The sequence below is a fragment of the Typopeltis vanoorti genome, chromosome 1 (assembly GCF_054136105.1).
Source record: "Typopeltis vanoorti isolate ZY-2024b chromosome 1, IOZ_Tvanoo_1.0, whole genome shotgun sequence".
Classification (NCBI taxonomy): domain Eukaryota; kingdom Metazoa; phylum Arthropoda; class Arachnida; order Uropygi; family Thelyphonidae; genus Typopeltis; species Typopeltis vanoorti.
In genome coordinates, this window is record NC_143549.1 from 55,382,019 (window position 1) to 55,397,240 (window position 15,222).

General features: G+C 35.4%; 1 protein-coding gene across 1 annotated transcript in view; it reads left to right on the top strand.

Annotated features, from left to right (window-relative positions):
- The window catches only part of LOC150109990 (telomerase-binding protein EST1A-like), a 478,068-nt gene that overhangs the window by 398,133 nt on the left and 64,713 nt on the right, over nt 1-15,222 (top strand). The window contains exon 17 of the mRNA XM_090390470.1: nt 10,657-10,862. Within this exon, the coding sequence (XP_090246596.1) occupies nt 10,657-10,862 (206 nt within the window). The remainder of the gene's footprint in view (nt 1-10,656; nt 10,863-15,222) is intronic.

Sequence of the window (15,222 nt, forward strand, 5' to 3'; positions counted from 1 at the left end):
TAAAAAGATTCAAGATGTCCAGAGGGAAGAGATCTTCTAGGAGATTCAAAATTTCTTGTCTCAGGACGTTTGTAAACAAGCTGATAATGTCGAGAGTTGGAAGATCTGGAGAAATACGCACGCTGAACACAAAAAAGACGTACAATACAAAAGAGAACAAAAAACGGGTCTTGCTTTCCATACCACTTCCACTGGATATGATGTACTCTGGCAAAAAACGATGATGTCATACATAGAAACAACAGTTATATAAGACATATAATATGCTAATATGCTAAAAAACCCAACCCAATGCAATAAAAATCAAGGTTTAATTCTCCATAAGTGTGGTCAGCTCTAATAAAAAATCTACCTCAATCTGAGCTCGGACTGTATGAACAAGAACACGTGACATCATCCAGTATTGTTCAATGTCAATAACATTATTATATATCTGCATTCTGTTATTTGAGTTTTATGAATAGCCAGACGGTTATGATTTGTATTTATTAATTCTCTTGTTTAAACTTTAAGTTATACTATTTACCCCCTGAAGATGTAAATCCTACGATTTACAAAACTTGTCGGGAACTATTATTTCAGTGTTTTATATAACTGAATAATAAAAAAAAATGTGGTGTAATCACCGAAATATATCTTTTGAACCAATTAGCCACAGAAGTCTACACCTGCAAATACCCCATGGTTTTTTTTTGTTTTTTTCCCCCTCCAGTTTGGCTCTCAGCGTTCCACCAAAGCTTTCAATACAATGGAAATCAATATGATGTTTTTGGAAGCATGGTTCTTGCTTCACAGACAATACAATCTGTAATACAGTACTTCATCAATACTCATAGGTGTTTTCTGATTGACTGCTTCAGCATTAAATTTTGCAAGTGGGAAATTGGCATTCATGTAGAAGAACATGGTTCCTGTAAAGATATAGTGCATATAATAGGAAAATTATCACTTTCATGTGTGATCTATTGCAGAATATGAATAAGTAGAAATTTGAAAGAAGGTAGTAAGACTATTATTCAGAAGAGAGAGAGAGAGAGAGAGAGATTATTATTGTCAAGCATTTACAATAATAATCTATTTACAATAACAATCTAATTTACAATAACAACATGCTTTGAGGTTGTGTTGGCACAACCTCACAGCATGTTGGACCCATTAAATTTAACCAAAAGAATTACTGGCTCATGCAGTTGCAAAATAAAATTATCAAGATTAATTTCATTTATCTCAGAACACAGTGGTAAATAAATGGAACATATTGTAATAAGAAATCCAATGAATAGGAGAATTGCTACTGCTTCCAGAACAGTATTAAGCTGAATCTGTTGAAAGGGAGTATGAATGACCAATAGGATAGCTACTCCACCATGAGCAGGACCGTCTCCAGTTCTTTCCTTACAAATAACAGCAAAATTCCTTAAGACTTGATCCTCAGTAGGTTTTAAATATGCTTCCTACTCAGAAAGGTTTGTGTTTTTTTGCAGCAGAATCTTGATATCATTGATATTTTGGCAAAACCCATGACAGTTCCAATGTAAAAATGTTCCTGTTGTTTTGGCTTTCTGGACTTGTCCATTTTCTGAGAGGTTGAAAGCTTACCTTTATCAGGATTATATTTATTAACTGATTTTAGGCAGTATGGATGACAAATACTTATCTCTTCCTCTGGAAAAATGTCCAGTACGTCATCTGATAAGTCAAGATCACTCGGTAAGTTTAATTTATTTTCAGTGGATACCAGTAGCACACTCAGGGTTTAATCTTGGTGGGGAGCCCCAAATTGAGTAGACAATTTGAGAATACACAATACATATCACATATGACCTACAACTCAGCATCTGCAATGATCGCTAATTCATAAATAGTATAGAAATGGAAAGCACGACACAACATAAATTTTTAAAAAAAATGAATTTTAATTAGGAAAAGCTTTTTGGAAAATTTTCTGGTGTTTTTTCCCTTTTTCTTTGGGAAGGGGGCTAGGACCCCTTTCCTCTGGGTGCATCACTGGTGGATACCGAAGAATTCAATTTTTTTTTTGTAGGGTATCGTGGGTTTCTTTTAACACTTTCATTGCCAAGCTGAAAATTGGAATTTCGTGTGGTGGCCAAATTTTTTTAATTTTTTTATTTAGTTAGCGACGTCTATGCGATAACGCGTGATCGGCCATTTGGTGAGAACTCGCATCGCACGATATCGCATGATTGGCAATGAACATGTTAACTGATATCCTTGCCATGATTTTTTTTTTGACAAGTTGGTTCTCATCAAATGGGATCATTTTTGGAATTATTTCAGGAGTGAGACCACAGGTCATGCAAGTGATATGTTCCAAAGAAAAGCACTCATAATAATAAAGTTCAGATATGGTGAAATTATCAGATGACGTCTGCCCCTATGACATCTCAAACAAATGGTTTTGAGATGTTGTAGATATTTTCTTAATTGCCACCCTATCAGCATAAGAGGATTTCATCACAAGTGATGTGGTTGCAAACATTGTTTGGCATCCCTTTCAGGATGAAGCATGGGTGAGGAGAAACACTGCTACATTTATACTGGTATTACATCTCTTTTGTTTCTTCCTTCTGCTATCAAATGTCAGTATCAGTATTTGGTAGGGACCTTGCCAATGCCCCTTAAAAATTTGAGGTTGAAGAATTCATCCTCGAGGGCTTTTTTTTTTTTGTTCAGTGCCAGAGCTGACCACAGTCACATGTGGACTCCCAATAATGTGCATGGAAGTGGAACACCAGGGTTATCCTGGATGCTATACCAGCACCACAGCAAGCCTTGAGGTCTGTCATCTGAGAATGGAGTTAGGCAATAGCTAACCAATCCTGGCTGGGCCATCTAAGGCTGTCCATTTTGTTTAATTTACTTTCAGTTCATTTATTAACAGGAACTGCGTTTCCAGATGTCCACAGGTCACCGGTTAGCAAACAAAGTTCTTTTCAATTTTAAGATATTGCCATTGATGCCATCTGTTCAAGCCCCTAATCTCTCTAATCTGTGGTCAAGTGTTTTTATTTCTAACCCAGTTCTGAGATCCGTAAGTTAAAATTGGTTTGAGCACTGCCTTGTATACAGCTAATTTAGTGTTTTTCCTAAATTTTCTCTTATTCCATCATCATCATCATCATCAAATTCCTGACATGTACCCTCAAGGGGTGTACAAGATATGATAGTATAGTACAATATGAAAAATGTAAATCATTACTAACTTCCTATCTACAATTTTCCTCCAAATCAGTCTGTTACTTCTCAAGACTCCAACATTATCAGATCTTTTATTTCTATCGTCTAAGGCACTTTGTACTGTATCAATCCACCTATATCTTGGACTTCCTCTGGGTCGTTTTCCTGCCAACCTGGCAGAGAACACTTGTTTAGCTAATCTTTCCTCGTCCATTCTGTTTAAGTGACCATACCACCTGAGATTAGCTCTGCTAATGCATTCCTGGATGCTGACAATGTCAAGTTCTTTCCTAATATTCTCGTTTTTAATATAATATTGCCATTGCTGCCATCTGTTCATGCTCTAATCTTTCTCAGGACTCTCATATCTGTGGTCTCTGGTCTTTGGTCAAGTGTTCTACTTCTGACCCAGCTTTCACATCTATAAGTTAAAACTGGTTTGAACACTGAATTGTATACAGCTAATTTAGTGTTCTGACTAATTTCTCTCTTATTTTATATGAATTTATTCACTTGACTTCCTACCATACCAGTTTTGTTGATTCTTTTGTCTATTTCCATATTTAATTTACCATCAGTAAAAATCGCGTCTAAGTAGCTGGAATGTTTTACTTGTTCCACAGGTTCTCTGTTCACAATGCAGTTGACATTTTCAACAATTCTGCCTATTTTCATTGTCTTTGTCTTTTTATTGCTGACCTTCATATCATATCTATTACAACAGTTATTCAATTTAGTCAAGGAATCTTGCAGACTCGTAGCGGATTTATTTAGAAGTATAACATCGTCCGCATAAAGCAAAGAGCTGATATTAATATCTCCAATTCTAATATCATGTTTAATACCACTTTCCTTCACATTCAGTTTTATTTCTCTATGCATCCATATAGATAATGAATAACAGAGGGGATAATGTATGTCCTTTTATGACACCAGATTTAACATTAAACCATCTTTCTGTACTTCAATTCTCACTGTTGACTTACAACTCAAATAAAGACTAAGTATTGCTTGATATAATGCCCCATTGACACCAAACTGTAGCATATTGAATTGCTTCTCTCTTGGCACATTGTCATATGCAGATCGACAAAACTTAAATACAGATCTTTGTTATATCCCCATGCTTTCTCAGCTATTTGTTGTAAAGTGAAGATCTGATCCTGACAGCCTCTATTTGGCCAGAATCCAGCTTGTTCTTCACCAAGCTTCAAGCTTTTCTTCCATAATTCTTCTCAACCCTTTCTCAAGTATACTTGCATAAATCTTGCCAGGAACACTCAGTAGGGAAATACCTCTGTGATTCTCACATTCAGTTTTATTTCCCTTTTTATATATGGGTACTATGAGAGCTCTACTCCAATCATCGGGAATTCGTCCCTCTGTCCTGGCTTTCTGAACTATGCAGTGCAGCCACTATAAGACTTTTATATCTCCGTACGTGAGCATTTCTGGTGGAATATCATCTACTCCTGCTGCCTTTCCACATTTCATGCTTTTGACGGCTTTTTCTACTTCAAGTATGTATATGCATTCCTGGTCAGTGTTTTTTACCACTGTGCTGTCATCACTGCTTGTCTCATTTAGCAGTTTTTTGAAGTAATTACTCCATACTTCAAGGATATCTTTTTTTCCAGTTTTCATGTTACCTTTATCATCTCTAATTCCTTTTACAGCATTCTTTCCTGCATTTCTGAGCTTCTTCAACAACCTCCAGAATATCTTGCCACCTTCTTGATGTTCATTTTCTTACCAAAGTCCTCCCATGACTTCTGTTTACTAGTTTTACACTGTCTTTAGCGTTCTTACAAATGTCTTTGTATTCTCTAAGAGCACAAGATGTTTTATTTCTCTTTTTATATATGGGTAATATGAGAGCTCTACTCTAATCATCTGGAATTCGTCTCTCTTTCCAGGCCTTCTGAATTATGCAGTGCAGCCACTGTAAGACTTTTATACCTCCATACTTTAGCATTTATGGTTGAATATTATCTAATACTGCTGCCTTTCCACATTTCAGTCTTTTTCTACTTCATTTATGGATATATATTCCTGATTACGTGCCTGTTGAGTGTTTTTTTATCACTGTGCTACCAATGCTCGTTTCCTTAAGCAGTCTTTCGAAGTAATTACTCCATACATCAAGGATATCTTTTTCTGCAGTTTTCATGTCACCTTTATCATCTCTAACTCCTTTTACAGCACTCTTTCCTCCATTTCTGAGCTTTTTCAACAGCCTTCAGAATATTTTGTCATCTCCTTGATATTTATTTTCTATGTTTTTGCCATAATCTTTCCATGACTTTTGTTTAGCTAGTTTTATACAGTATTTAGCTGACTTATTCACCAGGAACTTTTGATATGTTTTCTTCTTCTCCTTCACTGCCTCTTTAACTTCCTATGTCCACCATGGTGTTTGGATTTGTCTATCCTTGCAGACAACCTCACCACATACTTCTCTGACTGCATCAATCAATGTTTTCTTCAGGACTTGCTACTGAATCTCTAAGGTTTGTTTCCTGTTCTCACACTCTTTCATTTTTGCTTGAATAACGTTTGTGTATTTTTTTTTTTATCTAAGTTTACATCTGAGAGCTGCCCAACCTTTATTCACTTTAAAACTTTCTAACATGTTCTTCTTTTCAATATGAAATTCAATTTTATCCTGCTCAAGACTAAATGGTGACTACTTCCAATTTCAAATCCACTGTACACTAGTGTCATTCATGCACTAGTGAGAAAACATCATTATCAACAATAACATAGTCAATGAGTCTTTTCTTATTCTTTGTCTCTTTTCTCCATGTGAATTTGTGCTCATTTTTATGTTGGAACATTGTATTAGTAATAACCAGACCATGTCCTGAGCAGAAATTTAACAAGTATTTGCCATTATTATTAGCTTTGCTCTTTTCTCGAAACTTTCCCAAAATATTTTTGTATGTCTGACAGTCATTTCCTACTCTGCTATTTAGATCCCCAACAAGGACCAACTTTTCTTTCTTCATTGTGTCAGTTGTTTTCTCTAAAGCCTCAAAAAAATCTCTTAATTTCTGTCTTAGTAGAGCCTTCTGTGGGACCATAGGCAAAATAAGTCTCATTGTCCAGTTCCCCATTTGATTGCCCACATTACTCTTGATATACTTGACATTTCCTGCCATTCAAGATTACTTCACCAATAGTCAAAGGGTATCTGAAGAAAACAGTGTCAGACTGTGTTCCCAAGATCTGGGGAGATAAATTAGGTTGGAGTCAGATAGTTAAGTAATTCTAAGATAGTTACAGAAAATGAAAATGCAAAGCGCATAAAAGGAGAAAAATAAATAAAACTCATAAGAAGCACAAAGCTCGGGTCAAGAAGATGGGCCATTTTGATAAGGAAAACAAAATGAGATTACGAGAAGAAATTAGTCAAGAAAGCCAAAGGATTCTTCCCATACATAAAAGGAAAAATAAACTATGTATATGAACTGGTAGCATTAATAAGTTCTCATGGTAGTGAGGTGACAAAAACAAACAAAATAATTATTAAGTGACCATTTTCTACAGGTCTATTATCCACATGGAGGATACTACTGTCACAGGAATTGATTCAAGAAAAGAGATTGGCTAATTGGAGGTAATTAAGATATTGCAGAATATCAAGGCAAATGTGGGCATGGGATTAGATGGGATATCAGTCACATACTATGCAAAAGAACAGGCAATAACTTTGACTATGCTATTTAATTTAACTCGCAGCTCTGGTAAAGTTAGAGTGGAAAAAGAGAAAAATTTAGTTCCTTTGCATATGGGAAGTTCAAAGACTATAGTAGCAAATTATATATCCATCAGTATCTCTGAAGGCATTGGAAAAGTTGGCCAAGGACAGAATTCAGGAACATATGAATAAAAATATGATAGTGTATTGGGGGAAAGCATTACTTTGTGAAGGGTCATTCATGCCTTAGTAATTTACTACTTTTTATAATAGAGTAACAGCTGAGTTGAATAAACGGAAGGACTATAAAAGGATACTGCTGGATTTTCAAAAGCGTTAGGATACCACATGAAACTGTGATATGCAAACTGGAACAAATGGTGATAGATATGAAATTGATGATATGGATCTTATGATATATATATATATATATATACACATATATACACTTGTTGTCTCCTAGATTCTAGTCCTAAAAAACAGGGCTCTGAAGATTTGCTCCGATAAACAAGCACTTCAAGATGAATTAAAAATTATTAGCAATACCTTCCTACAAAATGGCTACAGCCAAAATACTATCAACAAATTCTTCACAAGACCCCACTTAAAAACAGAAATAAACTAGACTACAATAAAACTCTTGTAGTAATAAAATAAAAATAAACAGAATACCACAGAAATACAACCTTAAAGCCACCTTTAAACCTCCTGCAAGATTAAAGAACTTACTTAACTCATCCAGCGGAGGAAGGATCCACTTCCTCCGCTGGCCCATCCTGGAGTAACCGTATTCAGTGAACCTGTAATTTACCCTATATAGGGGAAACAGGATGCACATTTCCTATCAGAAAAAAAGGAACATGCTACATTAAATTTAATAACTGTTCAAGCTGGCCTTGCTGATCATGCCCTGAATACTTTACATAGAATTGACTGGAAAAGAATCTGTTGTTTACATCATATCAAAACATGGTATGAATGTAAATTTAAGGAGGTCTGTGAAATTCTTATCGACCATCCTAATCTTAACAATAATGATGGTCTAAAACTCTCAAGAACATGTAAGGCACATATTCTACCCACATAACCTTTCTCCCTAAGAGTTAATTATAAATAGGACTATAGGTAATCCAGGATCTTAAATCTAATATAACAATTCTCGTTAAATCAGGACGTCACTTTTGCTGTAACAGAACTATGTGAAAAAAAATGTTTTTCTCTGATGTTGTCATAAACAGAATATAGCTTTGATGTATTATTTTATTTTATTTTTTTCCCTAGAGGTCAGGCCAGTTGAATAACTGTTGATCAAATAATTTTCTCTTTAACATACTATGTGAAATGTAATATAGCTCATCTATATATATATGTGTGTATACTCCAAGATGATGACCTTAATATTTTTTTTTTTAATAAAAAAGATTGTAATCTTCATAATTTGTCTGAAATTAATGCTGATCACCATGTTAACACTAAAGGAAAGGATGCTTCGTACCTGTTGGAGTTTGAATAACTTTTGGAGAGCTTCATTTTTTTGAAAGAAATGTTACATCATCAGCATATCCAGTCAAATTTAAATTTTCTTTTTTAATTTTTCTTCCATTTAATTTCTGTTTCTTAAATTTGTTATTATTTTGCCCATGATTATGTTAAATAAACATGGACTTAAAGAATCACTTTGTCCAATCTCTTTGCTTATAGGAATTTTTTGTATATTTGTTTTCTGATAACTTATACATTCATTGGCATTGACTGTGATGAAGTTGTTCAATCTCAGCTCTGGCGGGGTTCCTGGGGAGTGGAAAGAGGGTGGCTTCAAGACAGAGGTAGCAAACTACAGACCAATTAATATATCAGGAGTGGTTGTTAAAGTATTGAAAAAGTTAGTTGAAGGTAAAATCCAACATTGGGTGGCTAGGGATGCAATACTCTATAGTAGGCAGTATGACTTTGTAAAGGTATGTCCTGTCTTAGTAATTTATTCACATTTTATAATAGTGACAGCAGAGTTGGATAAAGGTAATGGCTACACCATGATACTGCTGTACTTGGCCAAGGAATTTGACAGGATACCACATGGGAAAACTATTACATAGGAGCAAATGGGAATTGATGTGAAGCTAGTAGCATGGATCGAGGGTGGCGGGTCTGACAGATGACACTACAGAGTAGTATATGGTGCGGTGGAATCTAGGAGAATGAGGGTGACTAGTGGAGTACCTCAGGGTTCTGTACTAGGGCTATTATGCTTTAATTTGTATATCAATTATATAGGGAAATATTTAAGAGGGGATATTCAGTTGTTTGCTAATGATGGAGAATTAGGGAGAGCAATAGTAGATAAAGGTGATGTTGATATCCTGCAGGATGATTTAAATAAATTGGAATTGTTGGCAAAAGGTAATGATTGTCAATTTAACATTGCACAATGTAAGGTTATGCACTTCAGTTTGAAAAGTTGCATACTGTGTGTCATATTGATGGTACTATTTTGCAGGAAATTGAAAAGACTACGGACTTGGGGATAATGGTGAACAGAGAATTGATGTTCAATTCTCTGTTCACCATTGAGCAGAGAATTGAAGTTCAGAAGGCATATTGCAGTAAAATGGCTCAAATGATTACTTGAAGATCGAAGAACAAGTTAACAAGTAAAGACAGGGAAGTTATCTCTCTCTCTCTCGCTTCCTCCCTCCCCTTATAAGGCTATGATTTTGCTGCATCTTGACTAATGTGCACAGATTAGGTTTCTTGGGGGGACCAGGAAGTAGCAGTGAAGATTCAGAGACAAGTGACCAAGATGGTGACAGGTCTGTAGAATGTTTCCTATGAGGATAGGTTTGAAGGTTTGTGGGTTTACAAAGTTTAGTTGTTAGGTGGAAAAGAGAGGATATGATAGAAAGTTTTAAGATATTAAAGGGGATTTTTAAAATTGATGCAAAGGAAAATTTTCTATGTATGACAAGTAGTCAGAGAACTGGGAGCAATCTATGAAAGTTGTGTAAGTGTGGTTAGTAGGAGTGTGCAGATCATATTTTTTTGCATGGAGAGTGGTGAATGAGTGGAATGAATTGCCAGAATTAGTTGAGTTCCCACAGTGAATGAGTTTAAGGTAGGTATGATAGGTTTTTTTGTGTGTATAATAGTTAGTTTTTTGTCTCCCACGATGAATCTCCTGACTCCATGGAAATACTGTATAATAATAATATTTTTAATGTATATATAACTTTGATTATTTCAATGATTTGCAGTGGTATATTTCTGTGCAGTGCATGTCATTACCACTTTGATAGCTTTCAATTTCCTAGTAGCAGGACAATAATAATAATTTATCAGAGTTTGACAAATTATACAAAATCCTATTCGTCGTGTAAACACAATATATACTTTCCCCCAGATCCCTTATTTTTTTAATGACATTTCTCAATAAGTCAATAGGATTTCCATTAACTGACCAGTAGTACACCATCTCTGGGGGTGTACTACTGGTCTGGTCAGGTACTAATGTTAAAAAGATATTTTTATGAGATAAATAAATAATATATATTCTGTCTAGTCTTCTGCAGCTACTTGCCATGGCCAAAGGAAATGCCTATTTGTCAAGCCATTATAATTAAATTAATAAACATGTTAACAGTGTCATTTGGAATAGATTAGTATTGTTTTGAATGTATATATCTTAATTTTAAATTAATTCCTTCAGAAAGTCAACATACTGTCCGAATATTTGAAGAAATAGTATTTTTATATATTTTCAGTTATCAATGAACTAGATGGCTTAACCCGTGGCTGTCGAGATGACACTCATTCTTCTCCTCACCGAGTTGGAAATCTTGCCAAGCAGGCTGTTTTATTTTTAGAAGAAAAATTTGCAGTTCGGGATTCACATCTACGAGCCATCACTTCAAAAGGATCTACTCTAGATACGATTAGCTTTAGAAGTGAAGATGTCACTGATAGCAAGGCAAGAAGGCTTAAATATTTTTATTGTAATTGTTAGTGCCTTTGAAAGAAAATTTTTGTGCACACAGTCAAAAGTTATTATTTTGGAGTTTTTTCCCCTCCTGTTTTCTGAAAATTGAAGAAAACAGGTGGAATATGCTAACGAAATTTGAAAAACAAATGCTCCTAAATCAGCCAAGACACTTCTGTGTGCCTTTTTGAGAATACTAAGTGAACATTAATTCCATTTGCTTGTTTTCACTCTATGTAAAAGGATGTACCATTCTTTGTATATGTGAATAGTTTCCATAATGATGTGCCATTTGCTTAAGTTTGAAAACCTGGATTTGAATCTGCCAGTGACAAGTGAACTGGGGTTTTACAAGTGAAGTGATTTTCCCATCTAATGTGAAAAGACTAGGTTTATCCTTCCCACAAACTCGATTTTTTCCATTTACAAATGAACTAAGAGGATGCAGTTACCATAATAAAGTTGACTTCATAGCATGGTCATGTGATAACATTGGCAGCAACTCCTTATTATTATGGGCTACTCAATGGAGTCCTTAGACTGATTGAGAGAGGCTCTAAACATCATGCCAAGCACTATCTAATATTTGTGCAATATTCATTGTACTCTGCTTTGATCTCATTCACAGTCATGGCACACAACAGACTCTGGTAACCTATTCCACTCATTCACCACTCTTGAAGCACAAAATCTTGTTCTGATACCTGACACCCCAGCTAACTCTTGCTTAGTTTTTAAGATTGGCCCTCCTAGTTCTCGCACCACCAGAGCTGTTCTGAAAATTTCCTCTGTATTAACGCATTGACTGCCAACTACAAGTTATCTCATAGTGGCTGAGATGATCTATGACACCAACTACAATCATTCTTGTGGCAAATACATGCTAACTATACGTATTGAGCATCTGTGGCAAGTCCATTCAAAGCCTTGATAGTGGCAGGAAATGAAACAAGTTGTAAATAAAATGGATTTATTCAGAAAATTTTAAAAAATTAATTTTCAGCTAAAAGTTTTCTAGTAGCAAAAAACAAGGTATATAAAATAGTTTTATGGTGATATTTCTTGAAACATTCTTCCACACATAAGTCCGGTTTTTCTTCAGGAATTGGGCAAAAATGTCTCTTAACGCTCTGCAAGAATCACTAGTTTGCACAAGCAGCCGCATGAAATAATACACAGCAATAAGTAGAACCAGTAGAAGGGGGTGATATGAGATAACTCATAGTTGGCATACGGAAGTACTACTTCTTTCAGGACACCAACTATTGAATAAAGTAGTTTACAGACCATGGCATCCAGGATCGGACTTGCAAACTCCCCGTGGTAGTTAGCATGTTAATCTCGTAAAAATCCTTCAATAATTTGTATGGCTCAATCACATCATCCCCTTTTCCATGTTCCAACCTATTTCTGTAAGCCACAAATCTTCAACCTGTCCTCATAAGATTCATTCCATAGACCTGATACTATCTTGGTCGCTCGCCTCAAGTATCCTCTCCACCTCCTTCTCATTCCCAAGACACTAAAGTGATCAGCTCTGCATTCAATAGTCAAGAGAAGATCTTACCAAGGCTCTGCTTGTGTCTGCTCGTCATGGTATTCTTCAGTAACCAAGTAATCCGATAAGCTGCTGTAGCCACTTTTGCAATATGCCCTCTAAACTTTAACTCCCTATCCACTAACATCCCCAAATGTCTGGCTTCATCAATTTCCTGAAGTACAGTATCCAGTGGGGGGTGCTGCAACTTTCGAAATATGCATACACACTGTAAATACAGTGTATACGTGTTTGGATAAAATATCAAAATTGTGGTAAAATTTTTTAAAAAAATTAAACATGAAAAAATATTGTTTATTATCAATAAAATTATACAGTTTGGTATAATTCAGAATTACTTAAAAATAAAATCCATTATCATAACCACAATAATGTTCTAAAATAAAAACTATAACAAATGTTATGTCTTTAATTGTAATGTCCAAATATTTAAAGAGACAGAGTAAACACAATAAGCACTACGAATGCTCTACTACTGTCGCAAACTGCATATAAACAACAGTGGAACTCCTCGACGGACAGTGCTGCATTATGCTAATAGCTCGCATCTCACTATGATGTGCACATGCTTGTTCGCGTAGCAATATGACACTGTGGTAAACACATTGCCGCTAGCGTTCTTCGCCCTCCTAAGTGCTACAAGATGGATTTTTATTATTTTTATACAAAATAAGAGAATTGTATAGGATTGTTGATGATAAAATTAAATATTACAAGCAAATATAAATAAATTAATAAATATATTTATATATCGAGAAAAATTGGGGGTTCTGCAGTTCCACTCGAGCCACCCCTGACAGTATCATCAATGTGATACACAGGTGGTAATCTTTTCTCCACAAAATGTTATAACCTTACACTTTGCCACATTAAACTGACGTTCGTTCTCCTTTGCCGAGACTGCCAGTCAATCCAAATCATCCTTCAAAATTTTAACATCTGTATTAACTATTGCTCTACCCAATTTTGCATCATCGGCAAACAACTGAATAGCTCCTCTGAGATGTTTTTCTATATTGTTAATAAACAAATTAAATATTAGTGTCTAAGAACAGAGCCCTGTGACATTCCACTAGTCACAAGCCTTCTGCTGTGCTCTACTCCTAACTACTCTCTAATATTTATCCACTTTGTCAACTTTATATCCATCCCCATGTGTTGCAATTTACTGATTAGAATTACATGTGGTATCCTGCCAACAGCTTTTGCAAAATCCAGCTGAGTCACCATAAACCAATTACCTTTATCCACCTCAAATGTCACTGTACAATAAAACATGAGCAAGTTACTGGCAACAAAACCATGTTGCCTTTTCTCGTGTACATTCCCATTTCTATCTATTCATTCTTATATTTTTCTCTTGACCAACTTTTCCAGTATCTTGACTAAGACCCTTGATATTCTGATCAGTCAGTTATTTGTTACATCAGTCTTAGAGCAACCTTTATGCAATGGATCTATTTTCCCCCCACACACACACCCTAAAGGGACTAACCTAAAGTCGAGATTTAGATTAAACAGTGTGGCCGGTTCTGCCAATTCCGTAACACTTTCTCATAAAACACGAGTTGGTATACCATCTAATCCCATAGCTGTATTCACATCAAGGTTCTGTAATATGCTTTGCACCTCCAGTTCATTTACCTCAGTTTTCATATAAGCCTTTGACTCTCTCTTGTTACTGCAATGTCTGCACCTGGATGATATACTCCTGCAGTGTGTCATCATCATCAAATTCCTGCCATGTACCCTCAAGGGGTGTACAGGATATGACAGTACTACATGAAAAAATTACATCATTACTAACTTCCTATCTACAATTTTCCTCCAAATCACTCTGTTACTTGTCAAGACTCCAACATTATCAGATCTTATATTTCTATCGTCTAAGGCACTTTGTACCGTATCAATCCACCTATATCTTGGTCGTTTTCCTGCCAACCTGGCAGAGAACACTTGTTTTGCTAATCTTTCCTCTCCCATTCTATTTAAGTGACCATTCCACCTGAGATTAGCTCTGCTAATGCATTCCTGGATGCTGACCATGTCAAGTTCTTTCCTAATATCCTCATTTTTAATATTATATTGCCATTGATGCCATCTGTTCACGCCTCTAATCTTTCTCAGGACTCTCATATCTGCGGTCTCTAGTCTTTGGTCAAGTGTTTTACTTCTGACCCAGCTCTCAGATCCATAAGTTAAAATTGGTTTGAACACTGTATTGTATATAGCTAATTTAGTGTTCCGACTAATTTCTCTCTTATTCCATATGAATTTATTCAATTGACTTCCCACCATACCAGCTTTGCTGATTCTGTTGTCTATGTCAATATTTAATTTACCATCTTCAGTAAAAATCGTGCCTAAGTAGCTGAAATGTTTTACTTGTTCCACAGGTTCTCCATTCACAACACAGTTGACATTTTCAATGATTCTGCCTATTTTCATTGTCTTTGTCTTTTTATTGCTGACCTTCATACCATATCTATTACAACAGCTATTCAATTTAGTCAGAGAATCTTGCAGACTTGTAGTTGATTTATTTAGAAGTATAACGTCATCCGCATAAAGCAAAGAGCTGACATTAACATCTCCAATTTTAATATAACAGGTTTAATACCACTTTCCTTCATAATGTGATCCATATAGATAATGAATAACAGAGGGGATAATGTACATCCTTGTCTCACACCAGATTTAACATTAAACCAATCTTTCTTATACTTCCTTCAATTCTAACTGCTGACTTACAACTCAAATAAAGACTAAGTATTGCTTGATATAATACCCCAT